Source organism: Tachysurus fulvidraco, chromosome 5 (assembly GCF_022655615.1).
Source record: "Tachysurus fulvidraco isolate hzauxx_2018 chromosome 5, HZAU_PFXX_2.0, whole genome shotgun sequence".
Lineage (NCBI taxonomy): Eukaryota > Metazoa > Chordata > Actinopteri > Siluriformes > Bagridae > Tachysurus > Tachysurus fulvidraco.
In genome coordinates this window covers 968,684-990,993 of record NC_062522.1, presented here as the reverse complement: position 1 = coordinate 990,993, position 22,310 = coordinate 968,684, and the positions used below count along the sequence as shown (strand labels likewise).

Here is a 22,310-nt window from a genome sequence, read left to right as displayed (position 1 = left end):
AAAATTTTTAATGTCAGCAAATAATAAAACCTGTTTTTTTCCAGGCCAAATTGACTTGAATGCCTATAAATCAAAAATTCTACAATGATCACCATTCTGTGTGTAATAACTATTTTGCCCACCTGATGTCATCTGATCAACCAACAACAGGCCACACATACACACAAAAACATGACATAATTTCATGTAAATAAAACTTCTTTCAACCTCGAGGTTAAGAAATGCATGAACTAGTGTTTCTGCATCATGTAATGACATATTTCTTATTTTAACAATGTTTCTGAGATGAAAAAAGGCGACCCTTGTGATATTATTTATGTGAACTTAAAATGAGAGACCAATATAAGTCTGTGGTCCTGGTACAAGAACTTGTCAGAGTTAAGCAGTAGGAAGTTAGTAAGCATCCACTGTCTGATGTCCTTCACACAATCTTCAATTTTATTAAGCTATAGCTGTGTGTCATCAGCGGAACAGGGGAAGTTAATACAATGTTTATGAATAATTGCACCACGGAGTAGCCTATATAAGGAGAAAAGCAATCAGCCTAAAACAGACTCTTGTGGAACACTGAACATTACTTTATATTTAGAGTAGTTAATATTTAGACATATGAACTGATGGTGATCAGTAAAATAAGTAATTTAACAGCACTTACATTGTCCAATAACCAGCAGAACTTGGTCCTGGAGAAACGTTGTCTCATGTCACTGTGGGCTGCAATAGCTATGTATGGTTGAAATGACAACAAAAGCTTCTTGACTTGAACTTGATGCTGGTATTTTCACTTTTCTTATAAAGCACTTGTTTAATGTCAGGTCAAAAAATCAAGAAGGGAAAAATTTTGTAAAAGAACAAAAACTAAAGTTATTTCACAAACTAAGGCAGTAAAGATTGATGATATGAAACATAGATCACACAAACTCAATAAACACCACAACAAAATTTTGAAAAGACAAGAATCAATTTAATTATATAATTATGTATTGTTTAATTGTATGTTATATAAGCATAAACACTTCACCTGTCAGGTAGTGAATTTAAAAGGTACAATTCATATTTAGTTAAAATGTTACAAAGATACATAACAGAATAATCCAAATATTTTTCATAACAAACTTTACATTGATTCATCGATGTCCCAATGTGTAGTGAGCCAGCCTGCTCACCAGTGTCCAACTGCTATAGCTTTCTGGACCACCTGATCAACCTTCTGGTTGAAGTCTCATCACTTGGTGGTGCTCAATGCTGCTGAGATGCTCCACATTGAGTAAAGAGATACATGGGGCTGCTGTGAAGAAAACCACTTAGGGAACATGGAGATGACTTTGGACTGTTGGACTGCAACTGATACGTTTCTCGCCCAAGTCTCCATCAGTGAACAGATAGATAACTTTAACAAGACAGACTTCATGTTATAACCAGAATGATGCTCCTTGTTAAACTGTTGCACCATATTGTACACAGTTCTCTTTTGAGACTGGTTCCCTTCTGCCTGACAGGACAATAAACAGGTTAGGAAATAGAATGAAACAACATAAACTTCAAAACTAACCAATCACTGTGTAGGGCTGTCCAAAAACAAATGCTTCCATAGTTAGTCAGCAGGGCAAATTGTTATGAGGTAGCCTGGCTTATAGGGTTAGCTTACTTATGGAAAACCCCTGAAATGGTGTGTAAGTTATTTGGAAATCCAAAAGATTTGATGATGATGAAAGCTCCAGTGATCTGTCTTGTAAATACTGTAGCATGGAATATTTTTAAAATGTACAAAATGACTTTGAATTGTGAATACAATGTTTAAAATAAAACTAGTTGTTTTCAGCACTTTCTGTTGAAAACTGCAACGTGTTTTCATTCTCATGTGTTTTAGCGTGCTTGTGTCTTTGAAAAGTTGTGTGTGTGCTAAAACTCTTACAACACACTGAGCAGAAATAAGCTTTCTGTCCAGTGTGAATGCGTTGGTGAACATGAAGAGAATGCTTTTGTGTAAAACTCTTCCCACATTCTGAGCAGCAGTATCTGTCTCCTGTGTGAATGCGCTGGTGCTGGATGAGACTATTTCTTTGCCTAAAACTCTTTGCACACACTGAACAGTGATAAGGCTTCTCTCCAGTGTGAATTAGTTGGTGCTGTTGGAAATTACACTTATGTCTAAAATCCCTTCCACACTCTGAGCAGTGATATGGCTTCTCTCCTGTATGAATCTGGAGATGTTGCTGAAGAGAACTGTTTTGTATAAAACCCTTCCCACATTGTGAGCACTGATATGGTTTCTCACTGACGTGAGTAAGCTGGTGTTTTACTAAGCGACTGATCTCAATAAAAGCTTTTCCACACTCTAAGCACTTATGTGGTTTATCTCCTGTGTGAAGACGCTGATGTTTTATGAGACGGATCTTCTCACTAAAAGCTTTTCCACACTCTAAGCACTTATGTGGTTTGTCTCCTGTGTGAAGACGCTGATGTTTTATGAGACGGATCTTCTCACTAAAAGCTTTTCCACAGTCTATGCATTGATGAGGCTTTTCTCCTGTGTGAATGCGCTGGTGGGTTTGGAGAGCGACCTGTTGACTAAATTTTTTTCCACACTGTGAACAGTGAAACAGCTTCTCCCCAGTGTGAACGTATTGGTGCTTTTGGAGATGACTGCTTTGTGTAAAACACATCCCACATTCATTGCACTGATACGGTTTCTCCCCTGAGTGAATGCGCTGGTGTCGCCGGAGATTAGTTTGGTAATTAAAGCTTTTACCACACTGTAAACAGTAATACAGGTTCTCACCTGTGTGAATACGCATATGTACTTTGAACTTCCTGTTTTCACTAAAACCTTTCCCACACTCTAAACAGTGGTATGGCTTCTCTTTTGTGTGAACAAGCTGGTGATTCTTGAGCTTATTCTTTTGATAGAAACTCTTCCCACACTGTGAGCAGTGATGTGGCTTCTCTTCTGCATGAACACGCTGGTGTCTCTTGAGCTTACTCATTTCAGGGTAACTTTTCCCACACTGTAAGCAGTGATACGGCTTCTCTTCTGCATGAACAGACTGGTGATTTCTGAGATAACTGTTTTTACTGAAACTCTTCCCACACTGTGAGCAGTGAAACGGCTTCTCTTTTACATGAACAATCTGGTGTTTTCTGAGATAACTCTTTCTACTGAAACTCTTCTCACACAGTGAGCACTGGTGAACTTCTCTGTCCACATTAACACCAGTATATGATAAATGCAGAGAATCAGATGACATTTTGTGACCTTCTGGTTAGTATCAGATTACCCAATGGATATGCTTGTCTGAAGTTCTTGATGTAGGACAGAGGATAGGAAAAGTCTTTATTAGTCACATATAAAATACAGTACATCAAATTATTTATTTATTTATTTATTTATTTTATGTTCATGTACCTTATGGGTCAGAGTGCATGACAGGCCGGAGCAGAGTAGAGCAGAGAGGGTTAGGACCCTTGTTCAGGGGCAGAACAGTGGCAGGTTGGTAAAATTTCTGACCGAATCACTAAACCAGTCCCACAGCTGCAGAGCCACCAAAGCCGGAGCAGGAGACAACCTGCAACAAGACAACATTCATCAGGATAGAGAAGATCAATATTATTGAACAAATAATTAGTTCTGCCTGATTTAATAAACAGAGCTACACAAGTGGACTGGACAAAGAATGGTTTGTTCTAGAAGGAACTGATAGATGAAAGTGGAGTTATAACTGTACCCATGTGACATCAGCACATAGCAAGTTAACGAAATAATTATATTCTTTTTACCGGAAAAATACAAATGTACATTACATTATAATTCCATTCTGTTTTTCTGGTAGGTCAAAAGCATTTGCCAAACGAATAGTGGCTGCTGAAAATCACAAGGCATGATATTAGTGTGAAAATCTGGAACCACCAGTTCTGACTGGTTTTAGACTTCTTGGTGTGCTTCTGCCACCCTGCATTGCAGCCATGCACTTTGTATCAGCATCTGGTTGACAGTAGTGTGAGGAGTTATGATAAAAATCCTGGTAATAAGCAGTAACGCTGCTGATCACTGGGCCTCCATGGCATCATGAAAAGCCAACAGTGTTCCCCTGAAGGGCTACTGCTCTGTGTTGAACCTGGAATGAGAATTCCTACAATGAAATAAACCACCAAGATACTCTGTTATTGGTGTCTTTTGCCTTCACTTGCTGGGAAACCCGGCCAGTCTCAAACCCAGGAGATAACAGGACGTGGAGGTCAGCGTGGAGAGATGTGGTAGCCTAGTGGTTAACAATCGGAAGGTTGTGAGTTTGATTCGTGCGTCCACCGAGCTGCCACTGCTGGGCCTCTAGCAAGGCCCTTAACCCTCTATTGCTCATTTGAATAAAAAAAATGAGATAAAATGTAAGCCTGGATAAGGGCGTCTGCTAAATGCTGTAAATGTAATGTAAATGTCAGCGTAATGGTATGCAGAGCACAGCCATCCAGCCATGGAATGTCAGCTCTGGGGGAAATGGAAGTTTCAGGCTTGGTCGGCATTGGCTTGTCTAGTATGGGGCAGTTATTCTGGTTCTGGGGCCCTTGGGTCTCCAATGTAGCCAGCACCCACTCTAGTGCTTCCAACATCTCTCTGGGGTTGCTAGTGAATCAGAGCCCAACAGTATTATGCTCCTCCAGCAGCAGAGACCACCTACATTGAATCATGATCACTCTTTCCATTATAGACAGCCTTTCAAGTTGGAATCACCATTTAGTAATTCTGAGCATCCATAAACACTATGTCCGTTGTGTGCCCACCTTTGAGTGCAGGTAAGGTCACTTTCAAGTTGCACTCAGTGGAGCTGGAGGACATGGAGAAGCAGATCCATGACCTACAAATAAAGCAGGCCTAGCTGTGGGAGTATAAACCATGCTGGGACCTTTCCAGACTGATGCTCACCTGTTGCAATTCACAGTGCAAAACCAATACTCTTACCACCTCAACCCCTTCATTCTGGCGCTGGAACACCACAGACCCTGGGTGCAGCAGCAGCAGAAGAAGCAAGCTTGGCCATGGGTGAGGACCTGTCCCCCTCCACTGGTCTTCGAAATCTCTATGCAGAACCGCTTCGTCTGCCACATCTGGCTACCACAGCTAAAAGGTAAGGTTCGTACTTGCTGTTTTCCTGGTGCTTGTTACCGAGTAGGTACCCCAGGATCCTGAACAAGAACTCTGGGGCTGCTGTTGTCCGTGCTGGCATGAACAACAGCAGCCTGAGGCAGAGATAGATCCTGAAGGGGGACTTGGTTGAGACAGTATACTGCACATCGCCTGCCACAAGAATCATCAATTCCCATGTACCAGCGAAGAATCAAGGGGTTCAATAGACTATTTGCCGTAAATAAATAGTTACAGTCATGGTATCATGATCAGGAACTTCTCTTTAATGACATCTGGAATGTATTCTGGGAGTGACCTAGGCTCTTCCGTGGTCTGTACCCCAGAATAGTTGGAGCAGAACTCCTCTCAGACAATATCTCCAGGACACTGTGCACCATCTGACTGGTAAATCACTCAAATAACTCAATAATAACTCAATTCCTAATTATGATGGCTATTGTTCTACCCATCAGATCAATACAAATGCAAACATAACTCGCACTATATAAATTGTGTCTGTTGTCTGACTGGTGAGATCAAAGAGTAAATTTACTAAAACTTCTCTAAATAATCTTATAATTTAACCAGAAAAATGCCAAATAAACAAACAAAACCAGTTCCTAATGTCTTGGCTTCTGAACATTAGTTCCCTTACACCCAAAACACTTTGGAAATGAAATGATATTGAAAAATAACCTTGGATTAAAATAAATATCTACACATTGGTCTAAATGAGTCTACCCCATCAAAATATATCGACTCGGTAGAACTGTTATTCTGACCACTAAAGACAGGTTCACAAATAACCAGCCTGATCTGTCTGAACTTCTTACTGCACCCTTAAACACAAACCATCTAGATGTAATGACTGATAGCATAGGAGCTATATTCACTAGCACATTAGACACTGTTGTCCCCATCCGATTAAAGATGATTAGAGACAAAACACCTGCACCATGGTATGATACTCGCACCCTCAAGAGTGCAACATGTAGCCTATAGCAAAAGTAGAGAAAAGGTTAAAAAACTGCTTGCAAGCACAGTATGTCCAGTGTGATAATGGTGCTGCGGGTCAGCAGAATTCCCACCAAAAACCGGGAGCCAATGAGGAGGGCCGCTGTGTCACTCCGTCTGTGAAACACTGTGGAGAGCCAGGCTAAGCAGCCAAAGGGAGGTAAGGGGACAAAAACCCTGGGAAACTAATGTGCTGTCTCTACTTGTCTTATTTAAAGATAGCACATAAAGGATTTATTCAACTAACTACCTGCCATTGAGCACCTTCACCAAAGCAGATGTCTGCGCAGAGCTCACATCATCATCAAGGACTGTTCACATCCCAGTCACAAACTGTTTAACCTCCTTCCATCAAGAAGGAGATACAGGAACATACGCAACAGATCCAGCAGGTTCAGGGACAGCTTCTTTCCATCCACCATCACACTACTGTACTCTACACTACACCGTTATAACACTGTAAAAACAGTGTACATATTGTATTTTTTATACTACTCATTCTGTACACATATTTTGCTTTACATTCATCTGCACTATGTTATTTACTTCCTGTTCCTTTACAACAGTGTCTGCACATTTTTTTTCAATGCCATAGCCTTAGAACCAATTACTTGTACTTTTCAACAATGTCCACACATCTCTGCACTGCTTTATATACCTATATATATATTACATGCTGTACACATGATACATATTTATCTGTCTATCTGCACAATTGCTACTCTTTGCACATCTATCTATCTATCTATCTATCTATCTATCTATCTATCTATCTATCTATCTATCTATCTATCTATCTATCTATCTACCTATCTATCTACCTATCTATCTACCTATCTATCTACCTATCTTACCTTTGTGCTGCAATTGACAATATAGATCACTTACAAAATTACACAGGTATTCAGGGACAGGCTTTAAGTTGGTTTAAATCCTACCTGTCTGATTAATACCCATTCCTTTTCTTAAAATAGTGTTTAAATGGTGAATCCTCCAGTTTACTGGCAGTTAATTACGAGGTCCCTCAAGGGTCGGGTTTTAGAACATCGGGAGTTGCATATATAACTAGAGAGAGACTGAGAGAGAGAGAGAGAGAGAGAGAGAGAGAGAGAGAGAGAGAGAGAGAGAGAGAGAGAGAGAGGGGAGAAAATTCTTGGGTATGATTGTAATCAGGTTTATGTGCGAATTGCAGACAGGGACTCCATCAAGACTAGCTATGACATCATAACTAAAAGTCTAGAGCCAGAAGGTGACACAGACATGAGGGCTTCCTGGGATGTAAAGCGTACCACCGCTCCACAGTCTGTAAACCTGAGTGACTTGTGAGGGTGGTAAGGAGACAACATCCAGACATCCCAGTTCACTAAATGACAATGAACCCTCCAGATCTGCTCCTTTTACCTAAGAAAAACTATTCATAAAAATCTAAACTAAACAAATGTTTAGTCTAGACTAAACTAAACTAGACTAAACAAATGAACTAATGAAATATTGCCAAGCTGAGAAACATACTGTCTGTATCTGATGCTGAGAAGCTAGTTCATGCATTCATGACCTCCAGACTGGACTACTGTAATGCATTTCTTCACTTAGTCCAAAAGTTCTCACTAGGACAAGAAAGTATGACCATATAACCCCAATGTTATCATCTCTACACTGGCTACCTGTTAAGTTTAGAACTGATTACAAACTGCTGCTACTTACGTACAAGGCTCTTAATGGTTTAGCTCCCATGTATCTAACTAGTCTTCTAACAAGTTACAATCCTTCACGCTCTCTGAGATCACAAAACTCAGGACTTCTGGTAGTTCCCAGAATATCTAAGTCTACTTAAGGTGGTAGAGCGTTTTCTTATTTAGCTCCAAAACTTTGGAACAATCTTCCTGATATTGTTCGGGGCTCAGACACACTTTTTTTCAGTTTAAATGTAGATTAAGACTCAGATGAAAACTGTAGAAACATTAGCCAGGCATACACATAATACATCCTACAACCGTATGATCCAGTAGATATGGTCATTCCTCCACTTTCTTCTCTTTCTCTACCCACCTAGAGGCATCCAGAGATTATATGAGTTAAAATTGTGTTCTGCTTCGTGAAGATTTTGGACTGTAGACAGGACATTACTCATCATAACACACTCTGCAGTTTATACCAATTTATAAATCACAACCCCCAGTGTTAGCCAAACGAGGATGGGTTAACCTTTGAGTCGGGTTCCTCTTAAGGTTTCTTCCTCTTCCATGCTTGACCAGAAGACTGAAGGTAGTTGATCCCATAAGACATAGTAGTTCCCAGAATATCTCTCTATGTGCACTACAGTGTATGTAAACATCACTATTATCTCTCTATGTGCACTACAGTGTGTGTAAACATCACTATTATCTCTCTATGTGCACTACAGTGTGTGTAAACATCACTATTATCTCTCTATGTGCACTACAGTGTGTGTAAACATCACTATTATCTCTCTATGTGCACTACAGAGTGTGTAAACATCACTATTATCTCTCTATGTGCACTACAGAGTGTGTAAACATCACTATTATCTCTCTATGTGCACTACAGAGTGTGTAAACACCACTATTATCTCTCTATGTGCACTACAGAGTGTGTAAACATCACTATTATCTCTCTATGTGCACTACAGAGTTTATAAACACACTATTATCTCTCTGTGCACTACAGAGTGTGTAAACACACTTATCTCTCTATGTGCACTACAGAGTGTGTAAACATCACTATTATCTCTCTATGTGCACTACAGTGTGTGTAAACACACTATTATCTCTCTATGTGCACTACAGAGTGTGTAAACACACTATTATTTCTCTATGTGCACTACAGTGTATAAACACACTATTATCTCTCTATGTGCACTACAGAGTGTGTAAACACACTATTATTTCTCTATGTGCACTACAGTGTATAAACACACTATTATCTCTCTATGTGCACTACAGAGTGTGTAAACACACTATTATTTCTCTACGTGCACTACAGTGTATAAACACACTATTATCTCTCTATGTGCACTACAGAGTTTATAAACACACTATTATCTCTCTGTGCACTACAGAGTGTGTAAACACACTTATCTCTCTATGTGCACTACAGAGTGTGTAAACATCACTATTATCTCTCTATGTGCACTACAGAGTGTGTAAACACACTATTATATCTCTATGTGCACTACAGAGTGTATAAACATACTATTATCTCCCCTGTAGTGCACTACAGAGTGTGTAAACACACTATTATCTCTCTATGTGCACTACAGTGTGTAAACACACTATTATCTCTCTATGTGCACTACAGAGTGTATAAACACACTATTATCTCTCTATGTGCACTACAGAGTGTGTAAACACACTATTATCTCCCCTGTAGTGCACTACAGAGTGTATAAACACACTATTATCTCTCTATGTGCACTACAGAGTGTGTAAACACACTTATCTCTCTATGTGCACTACAGAGTGTGTAAACATCACTATTATCTCTCTATGTGCACTACAGTGTGTGTAAACACACTATTATCTCTCTATGTGCACTACAGAGTGTGTAAACACACTATTATTTCTCTATGTGCACTACAGTGTATAAACACACTATTATCTCTCTATGTGCACTACAGAGTGTGTAAACACACTATTATATCTCTATGTGCACTACAGAGTGTATAAACATACTATTATCTCCCCTGTAGTGCACTACAGAGTGTGTAAACACACTATTATCTCTCTATGTGCACTACAGTGTGTAAACACACTATTATCTCTCTATGTGCACTACAGAGTGTGTAAACACACTATTATCTCTCTATGTGCACTACAGAGTGTGTAAACACAATATTATCTCTCTATGTGCAGTACAGAGTGTGTAAACACACTATTATCCCCCCTGTAGTGCACTACAGAGTGTATAAACACACTATTTTCTCTCTATGTGCACTACAGAGTGTGTAAACACACTATTATCTCCCCTGTAGTGCACTACAGAGTGTATAAACACACTATTATCTCTCTATGTGCACTACAGAGTGTGTAAACACACTATTATCTCCCCTGTAGTGCACTACAGAGTGTATAAACACACTATTATCTCTCTATGTGCACTACAGAGTGTGTAAACACACTATTATCTCTCTATGTGCACTACAGAGTGTGTAAACACACTATTATCTCTCTATGTGCACTACAGTGTGTAAACACACTATTATCTCTCTATGTGCACTACAGAGTGTGTAAACACACTATTATCTCCCCTGTAGTGCACTACAGAGTGTGTAAACACACTATTATCTCTCTATGTGCACTACAGAGTGTGTAAACACACTATTATCTCTCTATGTGCACTACAGAGTGTGTAAACACACTATTATCTCTCTATGTGCACTACAGAGTGTGTAAACACACTGTTATCTCTCTATGTGCACTACAGAGTGTATAAACACACTATTATCTCCCCTGTAGTGCACTACAGAGTGTGTAAACACACTATTATCTCTCTATGTGCACTACAGAGTGTGTAAACATCACTATTATCTCTCTATGTGCACTACAGAGTGTGTAAACACATTATTATCTCTCTATGTGCACTACAGAGTGTGTAAACACACTATTATCTCTCTATGTGCACTACAGAGTGTGTAAACACACTATTATCTCCCCTGTAGTGCACTACAGAGTGTGTAAACACACTATTATCTCTCTATGTGCACTACAGAGTGTGTAAACACACTATTATCTCTCTATGTGCACTACAGAGTGTGTAAACACACTATTATCTCTCTATGTGCACTACAGAGTGTGTAAACATCACTATTATCTCTCTATGTGCACTACAGAGTGTGTAAACACACTATTATCTCTCTATGTGCACTACAGAGTGTGTAAACATCACTATTATCTCTCTATGTGCACTACAGAGTGTGTAAACACACTATTATCTCTCTATGTGCACTACAGAGTGTGTAAACACACTATTATCTCTCTATGTGCACTACAGAGTGTGTAAACATCACTATTATCTCTCTATGTGCACTACAGAGTGTGTAAACATCACTATTATCTCTCTATGTGCACTACAGAGTGTGTAAACACATTATTGTCTCTCTATGTGCACTACAGAGTGTGTAAACACACTATTATCTCTCTATGTGCACTACAGAGTGTGTAAACATCACTATTATCTCTCTATGTGCACTACAGAGTGTGTAAACACACTATTATATCTCTATGTGCAGTACAGAGTGTGTAAACACACTATTATCCCCCCTGTAGTGCACTACAGAGTGTGTAAACACACTATTATCTCTCTATGTGCACTACAGAGTGTGTAAACACACTATTATCTCTCTATGTGCACTACAGAGTGTGTAAACACACTATTATCTCTCTATGTGCAGTACAGAGTGTGTAAACACACTATTATCCCCCCTGTAGTGCACTACAGAGTGTATAAACACACTATTTTCTCTCTATGTGCACTACAGAGTGTGTAAACACACTATTATCTCCCCTGTAGTGCACTACAGAGTGTATAAACACACTATTATCTCTCTATGTGCACTACAGAGTGTGTAAACACACTATTATCTCCCCTGTAGTGCACTACAGAGTGTATAAACACACTATTATCTCTCTATGTGAACTACAGAGTGTGTAAACACACTATTATCTCTCTATGTGCACTACAGAGTGTGTAAACACACTATTATCTCTCTATGTGCACTACAGTGTGTAAACACACTATTATCTCTCTATGTGCACTACAGAGTGTGTAAACACACTATTATCTCCCCTGTAGTGCACTACAGAGTGTGTAAACACACTATTATCTCTCTATGTGCACTACAGAGTGTGTAAACACACTATTATCTCTCTATGTGCACTACAGAGTGTGTAAACACACTATTATCTCTCTATGTGCACTACAGAGTGTGTAAACACACTGTTATCTCTCTATGTGCACTACAGAGTGTATAAACACACTATTATCTCCCCTGTAGTACACTACAGAGTGTGTAAACACACTATTATCTCTCTATGTGCACTACAGAGTGTATAAACACACTATTATCTCTCTATGTGCACTACAGAGTGTGTAAACACATTATTATCTCTCTATGTGCACTACAGAGTGTGTAAACACACTATTATCTCTCTATGTGCACTACAGAGTGTGTAAACACACTATTATCTCCCCTGTAGTGCACTACAGAGTGTGTAAACACACTATTATCTCTCTATGTGCACTACAGAGTGTGTAAACACACTATTATCTCTCTATGTGCACTACAGAGTGTGTAAACACACTATTATCTCTCTATGTGCACTACAGAGTGTGTAAACATCACTATTATCTCTCTATGTGCACTACAGAGTGTGTAAACACACTATTATCTCTCTATGTGCACTACAGAGTGTGTAAACATCACTATTATCTCTCTATGTGCACTACAGAGTGTGTAAACACACTATTATCTCTCTATGTGCACTACAGAGTGTGTAAACACACTATTATCTCTCTATGTGCACTACAGAGTGTGTAAACATCACTATTATCTCTCTATGTGCACTACAGAGTGTGTAAACATCACTATTATCTCTCTATGTGCACTACAGAGTGTGTAAACACATTATTGTCTCTCTATGTGCACTACAGAGTGTGTAAACACACTATTATCTCTCTATGTGCACTACAGAGTGTGTAAACATCACTATTATCTCTCTATGTGCACTACAGAGTGTGTAAACACACTATTATATCTCTATGTGCAGTACAGAGTGTGTAAACACACTATTATCCCCCCTGTAGTGCACTACAGAGTGTGTAAACACACTATTATCTCTCTATGTGCACTACAGTGTGTAAACACACTATTATCTCTCTATGTGCACTACAGAGTGTGTAAACACACTATTATCTCTCTATGTGCACTACAGAGTGTGTAAACACACTATTATCTCTCTATGTGCAGTACAGAGTGTGTAAACACACTATTATCCCCCCTGTAGTGCACTACAGAGTGTGTAAACACACTATTATCTCTCTATGTGCACTACAGTGTGTAAACACACTATTATCTCTCTATGTGCACTACAGAGTGTGTAAACACACTATTATCTCTCTATGTGCACTACAGAGTGTGTAAACACACTATTATCTCTCTATGTGCAGTACAGAGTGTGTAAACACACTATTATCCCCCTGTAGTGCACTACAGAGTGTATAAACACACTATTTTCTCTCTATGTGCACTACAGAGTGTGTAAACACACTATTATTTCCCTTGTAGTGCACTACAGAGTGTATAAACACACTATTATCTCTCTATGTGCACTACAGAGTGTGTAAACACACTATTATCTCCCCTGTAGTGCACTACAGAGTGTATAAACACACTATTATCTCTCTATGTGCACTACAGAGTGTGTAAACACACTATTATCTCTCTATGTGCACTACAGAGTGTGTAAACACACTATTATCTCTCTATGTGCACTACAGTGTGTAAACACACTATTATCTCTCTATGTGCACTACAGAGTGTGTAAACACACTATTATCTCCCCTGTAGTGCACTACAGAGTGTGTAAACACACTATTATCTCTCTATGTGCACTACAGAGTGTGTAAACACACTATTATCTCTCTATGTGCACTACAGAGTGTGTAAACACACTATTATCTCTCTATGTGCACTACAGAGTGTGTAAACACACTGTTATCTCTCTATGTGCACTACAGAGTGTATAAACACACTATTATCTCCCCTGTAGTGCACTACAGAGTGTGTAAACACACTATTATCTCTCTATGTGCACTACAGAGTGTATAAACACACTATTATCTCTCTATGTGCACTACAGAGTGTGTAAACACATTAATATCTCTCTATGTGCACTACAGAGTGTGTAAACACACTATTATCTCTCTATGTGCACTACAGAGTGTGTAAACACACTATTATCTCCCCTGTAGTGCACTACAGAGTGTGTAAACACACTATTATCTCTCTATGTGCACTACAGAGTGTGTAAACACACTATTATCTCTCTATGTGCACTACAGAGTGTGTAAACATCACTATTATCTCTCTATGTGCACTACAGAGTGTGTAAACACACTATTATCTCTCTATGTGCACTACAGAGTGTGTAAACATCACTATTATCTCTCTATGTGCACTACAGAGTGTGTAAACACACTATTATCTCTCTATGTGCACTACAGAGTGTGTAAACATCACTATTATCTCTCTATGTGCACTACAGAGTGTGTAAACATCACTATTATCTCTCTATGTGCACTACAGAGTGTGTAAACACACTATTATCCCCCCTGTAGTGCACTACAGAGTGTGTAAACACACTATTATCTCTCTATGTGCACTACAGTGTGTAAACACACTATTATCTCTCTATGTGCACTACAGAGTGTGTAAACACACTATTATCTCTCTATGTGCACTACAGAGTGTGTAAACACACTATTATCTCTCTATGTGCAGTACAGAGTGTGTAAACACACTATTATCCCCCTGTAGTGCACTACAGAGTGTATAAACACACTATTTTCTCTCTATGTGCACTACAGAGTGTGTAAACACACTATTATTTCCCTTGTAGTGCACTACAGAGTGTATAAACACACTATTATCTCTCTATGTGCACTACAGAGTGTGTAAACACACTATTATCTCCCCTGTAGTGCACTACAGAGTGTATAAACACACTATTATCTCTCTATGTGCACTACAGAGTGTGTAAACACACTATTATCTCTCTATGTGCACTACAGAGTGTGTAAACACACTATTATCTCTCTATGTGCACTACAGTGTGTAAACACACTATTATCTCTCTATGTGCACTACAGAGTGTGTAAACACACTATTATCTCCCCTGTAGTGCACTACAGAGTGTGTAAACACACTATTATCTCTCTATGTGCACTACAGAGTGTGTAAACACACTATTATCTCTCTATGTGCACTACAGAGTGTGTAAACACACTATTATCTCTCTATGTGCACTACAGAGTGTGTAAACACACTGTTATCTCTCTATGTGCACTACAGAGTGTATAAACACACTATTATCTCCCCTGTAGTGCACTACAGAGTGTGTAAACACACTATTATCTCTCTATGTGCACTACAGAGTGTATAAACACACTATTATCTCTCTATGTGCACTACAGAGTGTGTAAACACATTAATATCTCTCTATGTGCACTACAGAGTGTGTAAACACACTATTATCTCTCTATGTGCACTACAGAGTGTGTAAACACACTATTATCTCCCCTGTAGTGCACTACAGAGTGTGTAAACACACTATTATCTCTCTATGTGCACTACAGAGTGTGTAAACACACTATTATCTCTCTATGTGCACTACAGAGTGTGTAAACATCACTATTATCTCTCTATGTGCACTACAGAGTGTGTAAACACACTATTATCTCTCTATGTGCACTACAGAGTGTGTAAACATCACTATTATCTCTCTATGTGCACTACAGAGTGTGTAAACACACTATTATCTCTCTATGTGCACTACAGAGTGTGTAAACATCACTATTATCTCTCTATGTGCACTACAGAGTGTGTAAACATCACTATTATCTCTCTATGTGCACTACAGAGTGTGTAAAGACATTATTGTCTCTCTATGTGCACTACAGAGTGTGTAAACACACTATTATCTCTCTATGTGCACTACAGAGTGTGTAAACATCACTATTATCTCTCTATGTGCACTACAGAGTGTGTAAACACACTATTATATCTCTATGTGCACTACAGAGTGTGTAAACACACTATTATCTCTCTATGTGCACTACAGAGTGTGTAAACATCACTATTATCTCTCTATGTACACTACAGAGTGTGTAAACATCACTATTATGTCTCTATGTACACTACAGAATGTGTAAACACACTATTATCTCTCTATGTGCACTACAGAGTGTGTAAACACACTATTATCTCTCTATGTGCACTACAGAGTGTGTAAACACACTATTATCTCTCTATGTGCACTACAGAGTGTGTAAACACACTATTATCTCTCTATGTGCACTACAGAGTGTGTAAACACACTATTATCTCTCTATGTGCACTACAGTGTGTAAACACACTATTATCTCTCTATGTGCACTACAGAGTGTGTAAACACACTATTATCTCCCCTGTAGTGCACTACAGAGTGTGTAAACACACTATTATCTCTCTATGTGCACTACAGAGTGTGTAAACACACTATTATCTCTCTATGTGCACTACAGAGTGTGTAAACACACTATTATCTCTCTATGTGCACTACAGAGTGTGTAAACACACTGTTATCTCTCTATGTGCACTACAGAGTGTATAAACACACTATTATCTCCCCTGTAGTGCACTACAGAGTGTGTAAACACACTATTATCTCTCTATGTGCACTACAGAGTGTATAAACACACTATTATCTCTCTATGTGCACTACAGAGTGTGTAAACACATTAATATCTCTCTATGTGCACTACAGAGTGTGTAAACACACTATTATCTCTCTATGTGCACTACAGAGTGTGTAAACACACTATTATCTCCCCTGTAGTGCACTACAGAGTGTGTAAACACACTATTATCTCTCTATGTGCACTACAGAGTGTGTAAACACACTATTATCTCTCTATGTGCACTACAGAGTGTGTAAACATCACTATTATCTCTCTATGTGCACTACAGAGTGTGTAAACACACTATTATCTCTCTATGTGCACTACAGAGTGTGTAAACATCACTATTATCTCTCTATGTGCACTACAGAGTGTGTAAACACACTATTATCTCTCTATGTGCACTACAGAGTGTGTAAACATCACTATTATCTCTCTATGTGCACTACAGAGTGTGTAAACATCACTATTATCTCTCTATGTGCACTACAGAGTGTGTAAAGACATTATTGTCTCTCTATGTGCACTACAGAGTGTGTAAACACACTATTATCTCTCTATGTGCACTACAGAGTGTGTAAACATCACTATTATCTCTCTATGTGCACTACAGAGTGTGTAAACACACTATTATATCTCTATGTGCACTACAGAGTGTGTAAACACACTATTATCTCTCTATGTGCACTACAGAGTGTGTAAACATCACTATTATCTCTCTATGTACACTACAGAGTGTGTAAACATCACTATTATGTCTCTATGTACACTACAGAATGTGTAAACACACTATTATCTCTCTATGTGCACTACAGAGTGTGTAAACACACTATTATCTCTCTATGTGCACTACAGAGTGTGTAAACACACTATTATCTCTCTATGTGCACTACAGAGTGTATAAACACACTATTATCTCTCTATGTGCACTACAGAGTGTGTAAACACACTATTATCTCTCTATGTGCACTACAGAGTGTGTAAACACACTATTATCTCTCTATGTGCACTACAGAGTGTGTAAACACACTATTATCTCTCTATGTGCACTACAGAGTGTGTAAACACACTATTATCTCTCTATGTGCACTACAGTGTGTAAACACACTATTATCTCTCTATGTGCACTACAGAGTGTGTAAACACACTATTATCTCCCCTGTAGTGCACTACAGAGTGTGTAAACACACTATTATCTCTCTATGTGCACTACAGAGTGTGTAAACACACTATTATCTCTCTATGTGCACTACAGAGTGTGTAAACACACTATTATCTCTCTATGTGCACTACAGAGTGTGTAAACACACTGTTATCTCTCTATGTGCACTACAGAGTGTATAAACACACTATTATCTCCCCTGTAGTGCACTACAGAGTGTGTAAACACACTATTATCTCTCTATGTGCACTACAGAGTGTATAAACACACTATTATCTCTCTATGTGCACTACAGAGTGTGTAAACACATTATTATCTCTCTATGTGCACTACAGAGTGTGTAAACACACTATTATCTCTCTATGTGCACTACAGAGTGTGTAAACACACTATTATCTCCCCTGTAGTGCACTACAGAGTGTGTAAACACACTATTATCTCTCTATGTGCACTACAGAGTGTGTAAACACACTATTATCTCTCTATGTGCACTACAGAGTGTGTAAACACACTATTATCTCTCTATGTGCACTACAGAGTGTGTAAACATCACTATTATCTCTCTATGTGCACTACAGAGTGTGTAAACACACTATTATCTCTCTATGTGCACTACAGAGTGTGTAAACATCACTATTATCTCTCTATGTGCACTACAGAGTGTGTAAACACACTATTATCTCTCTATGTGCACTACAGAGTGTGTAAACACACTATTGTCTCTCTATGTGCACTACAGAGTGTGTAAACATCACTATTATCTCTCTATGTGCACTACAGAGTGTGTAAACATCACTATTATCTCTCTATGTGCACTACAGAGTGTGTAAACACATTATTGTCTCTCTATGTGCACTACAGAGTGTGTAAACACACTATTATCTCTCTATGTGCACTACAGAGTGTGTAAACATCACTATTATCTCTCTATGTGCACTACAGAGTGTGTAAACACACTATTATATCTCTATGTGCACTACAGAGTGTGTAAACACACTATTATCTCTCTATGTGCACTACGGAGTGTGTAAACATCACTATTATCTCTCTATGTACACTACAGAGTGTGTAAACATCACTATTATGTCTCTATGTACACTACAGAATGTGTAAACACACTATTATCTCTCTATGTGCACTACAGAGTGTGTAAACACAATATTATCTCTCTATTTGCACTACAGAGTGTGTAAACACACTATTATCTCTCTATGTGCACTACAGAGTGTATAAACACACTATTATCTCTCTATGTGCACTACAGAGTGTGTAAACACACTATTAACTCTCTATGTGCACTACAGAGTGTGTAAACACATTATTATCTCTCTATGTGCACTAGAGTGTGTAAACACACTATAATCTCTCTGTGCACTACAGAGTGTGTAAACACACTATTATCTCTCTATGTGCACTACAGAGTGTGTAAACACACTATTATCTCCCCTGTAGTGCACTACAGAGTGTATAAACACACTATTATCTCTCTATGTGCACTACAGAGTGTGTAAACACACTTATCTCTCTATGTGCACTACAGAGTGTGTAAACATCACTATTATCTCTCTATGTGCACTACAGTGTGTGTAAACACACTATTATCTCTCTATGTGCACTACAGAGTGTGTAAACACACTATTATTTCTCTATGTGCACTACAGTGTATAAACACACTATTATCTCTCTATGTGCACTACAGAGTGTGTAAACACACTATTATATCTCTATGTGCACTACAGAGTGTATAAACATACTATTATCTCCCCTGTAGTGCACTACAGAGTGTGTAAACACACTATTATCTCTCTATGTGCACTACAGTGTGTAAACACACTATTATCTCTCTATGTGCACTACAGAGTGTGTAAACACACTATTATCTCTCTATGTGCAGTACAGAGTGTGTAAACACACTATTATCTCTCTATGTGCAGTACAGAGTGTGTAAACACACTATTATCCCCCCTGTAGTGCACTACAGAGTGTATAAACACACTATTTTCTCTCTATGTGCACTACAGAGTGTGTAAACACACTATTATCTCCCCTGTAGTGCACTACAGAGTGTATAAACACACTATTATCTCTCTATGTGCACTACAGAGTGTGTAAACACACTATTATCTCCCCTGTAGTGCACTACAGAGTGTATAAACACACTATTATCTCTCTATGTGCACTACAGAGTGTGTAAACACACTATTATCTCTCTATGTGCACTACAGAGTGTGTAAACACACTATTATCTCTCTATGTGCACTACAGTGTGTAAACACACTATTATCTCTCTATGTGCACTACAGAGTGTGTAAACACACTATTATCTCCCCTGTAGTGCACTACAGAGTGTGTAAACACACTATTATCTCTCTATGTGCACTACAGAGTGTGTAAACATCACTATTATCTCTCTATGTGCACTACAGAGTGTGTAAACACATTATTGTCTCTCTATGTGCACTACAGAGTGTGTAAACACACTATTATCTCTCTATGTGCACTACAGAGTGTGTAAACATCACTATTAGCTCTCTATGTGCACTACAGAGTGTGTAAACACACTATTATCTCTCTATGTGCACTACAGAGTGTGTAAACACACTATTATCTCTCTATGTGCACTACAGAGTGTGTAAACATCACTATTATCTCTCTATGTACACTACAGAGTGTGTAAACATCACTATTATGTCTCTATGTACACTACAGAATGTGTAAACACACTATTATCTCTCTATGTGCACTACAGAGTGTGTAAACACACTATTATCTCTCTATGTGCACTACAGAGTGTATAAACACACTATTATCTCTCTATGTGCACTACAGAGTGTGTAAACACACTATTATCTCTCTATGTGCACTACAGAGTGTGTAAACACATTATTATCTCTCTATGTGCACTAGAGTGTGTAAACACACTATAATCTCTCTATGTGCACTACAGAGTGTATAAACACACTATTATCTCTCTATGTACACTACAGAGTGTGTAAACACACTATTATCTCTCTATGTGCACTACAGAGTGTGTAAACACACTATTATCTCTCTATGTGCACTACAGAGTGTGTAAACACATTATTATCTCTCTATGTGCACTAGAGTGTGTAAACACACTATAATCTCTCTATGTGCACTACAGAGTGTGTAAACACACTATTATCTCTCTATGTACACTACAGAGTGTGTAAACACACTATTATCTCTCTATGTGCACTACAGAGTGTGTAAACACACTATTATCTCTCTATGTGCACTACAGAGTGTGTAAACACACTATTATCTCCCCTGTAGTGCACTAACATAGGAAGTAGAAAGTCATTTAGGACACAGCCACTGTTAGCCGAGTTGAACTTACCTTGATCTTTCCAGCAGAACACAGTTAAGCACCTGAAATACACCACAACGGATCAGATGGAACTGTGGAGGTAAAACCCTGTCAGAAATATTTTACTGTAAAGATGATTAGTAGAGTCGGAGAGCTCAGATCATCAATCAGAAAAACTGCAGCACGTCTTCTTCTGTTTCTGTCCATGTGTGGAGGAACGGGACTTAGACGCTCACAGCGACACCTACTGGAGGAGAATACACTCAATAACCAGGTAAGAAGAGGAAACAAAATCATTATTATTATTATTATTATTATAATAATTATTATAAAAAGAAAAGCATGTAGTATTAAAGTTTGTGGACGGTCAGTTCGGTCCAAGTCAAGCAAGAAAAGGCAGAACAGGTGTGTGGTGAAGAATACAGGTACAGTGGTTTTGTCCCCTTCCTGATTTTATTTTTTAATGTTTCAGGTCATCAAACACATTTAAATATAAGTCAAAGATAACAAACACAACATGCAGTTTTTAAATGAGGGTTTTTATTAAAAAACAAAATCCAAACCTACATGGCCCTGTGTGAAAAAGTGTTTACCCCCTAAAGATCCCATAATATTGTGCACTATTACATCAGACCAAATGCACATTATCATCTTGTGCTTGCTAATATTATGAACAGCAGATACATTAATTCCTCTCCACTTCTTCTCTCTTTCTGCCCATCATGAGGCTTCCAGACATTGTAGCAGCTCTGATTGTCTTCTGTGTCAATAAGATTTTGGACCTCCACTGAGATGAGGACGACTCTGTGAGGATCCTGAGACATCTACAGATCTACCAGCTCCATTTAGACTCTGTGATATTAAAGGGAGATGTGAACCCTATGTGGTCTTTTACATCACTACAACATTTATCAGACTGTATATATATATAATCACACCCCCAGTGTCACCCAGATGAGGATGAGGTTATATAATCACACCCCCAGTGTCACCCAGATGAGGATGAGGTTATATAATCACACCCCCAGTGTCACCCAGATGAGGATGAGGTTATATAATCACACCCCCAGTGTCACCCAGATGAGGTTCCCCTTTGAGTCTGGTTCCTCTCAAGGTTCCTTCCTTTACCATCTAAGGGAGTTTTTCCTCCCCACAGTCACCTGAGACACCTCAGACTTGTTCATTGGGGATAAATACATACACATTTATATATAACTAATATTAATCTG

At 38.6% G+C, this 22,310-nt stretch overlaps 1 protein-coding gene across 2 annotated transcripts; it reads right to left on the bottom strand.

Annotated features, from left to right (window-relative positions):
• Positions 1-1,053: 1,053 nt before the first annotated feature.
• Positions 1,054-21,325, bottom strand: LOC113649500 (zinc finger protein OZF-like). 2 transcript variants are annotated; one of them, XM_047814017.1, is made up of 4 exons: positions 21,112-21,325; positions 7,072-7,209; positions 3,407-3,566; positions 1,054-3,303 (listed from the first exon to the last, which is right to left on the bottom strand). In XM_047814017.1, the coding sequence occupies exon 4, from the start codon at positions 3,246-3,248 to the stop codon at positions 1,809-1,811; it is 1,440 nt and encodes a 479-aa protein (XP_047669973.1). In that variant the 5' UTR covers positions 3,249-3,303; positions 3,407-3,566; positions 7,072-7,209; positions 21,112-21,325; the 3' UTR covers positions 1,054-1,808. The 2 variants fall into 2 exon arrangements, with proteins under 2 accessions (XP_047669973.1, XP_047669972.1); XM_047814016.1 differs by lacking the exon at positions 7,072-7,209.
• Between the last annotated feature and the right edge of the window lie 985 nt (positions 21,326-22,310).

Bases quoted from the DNA above. Each gene is read 5' to 3' on its own strand.
- LOC113649500 (XM_047814017.1), bottom strand. From the start codon at position 3,248: ATGTCATCTGATTCTCTGCATTTATCATATACTGGTGTTAATGTGGAC.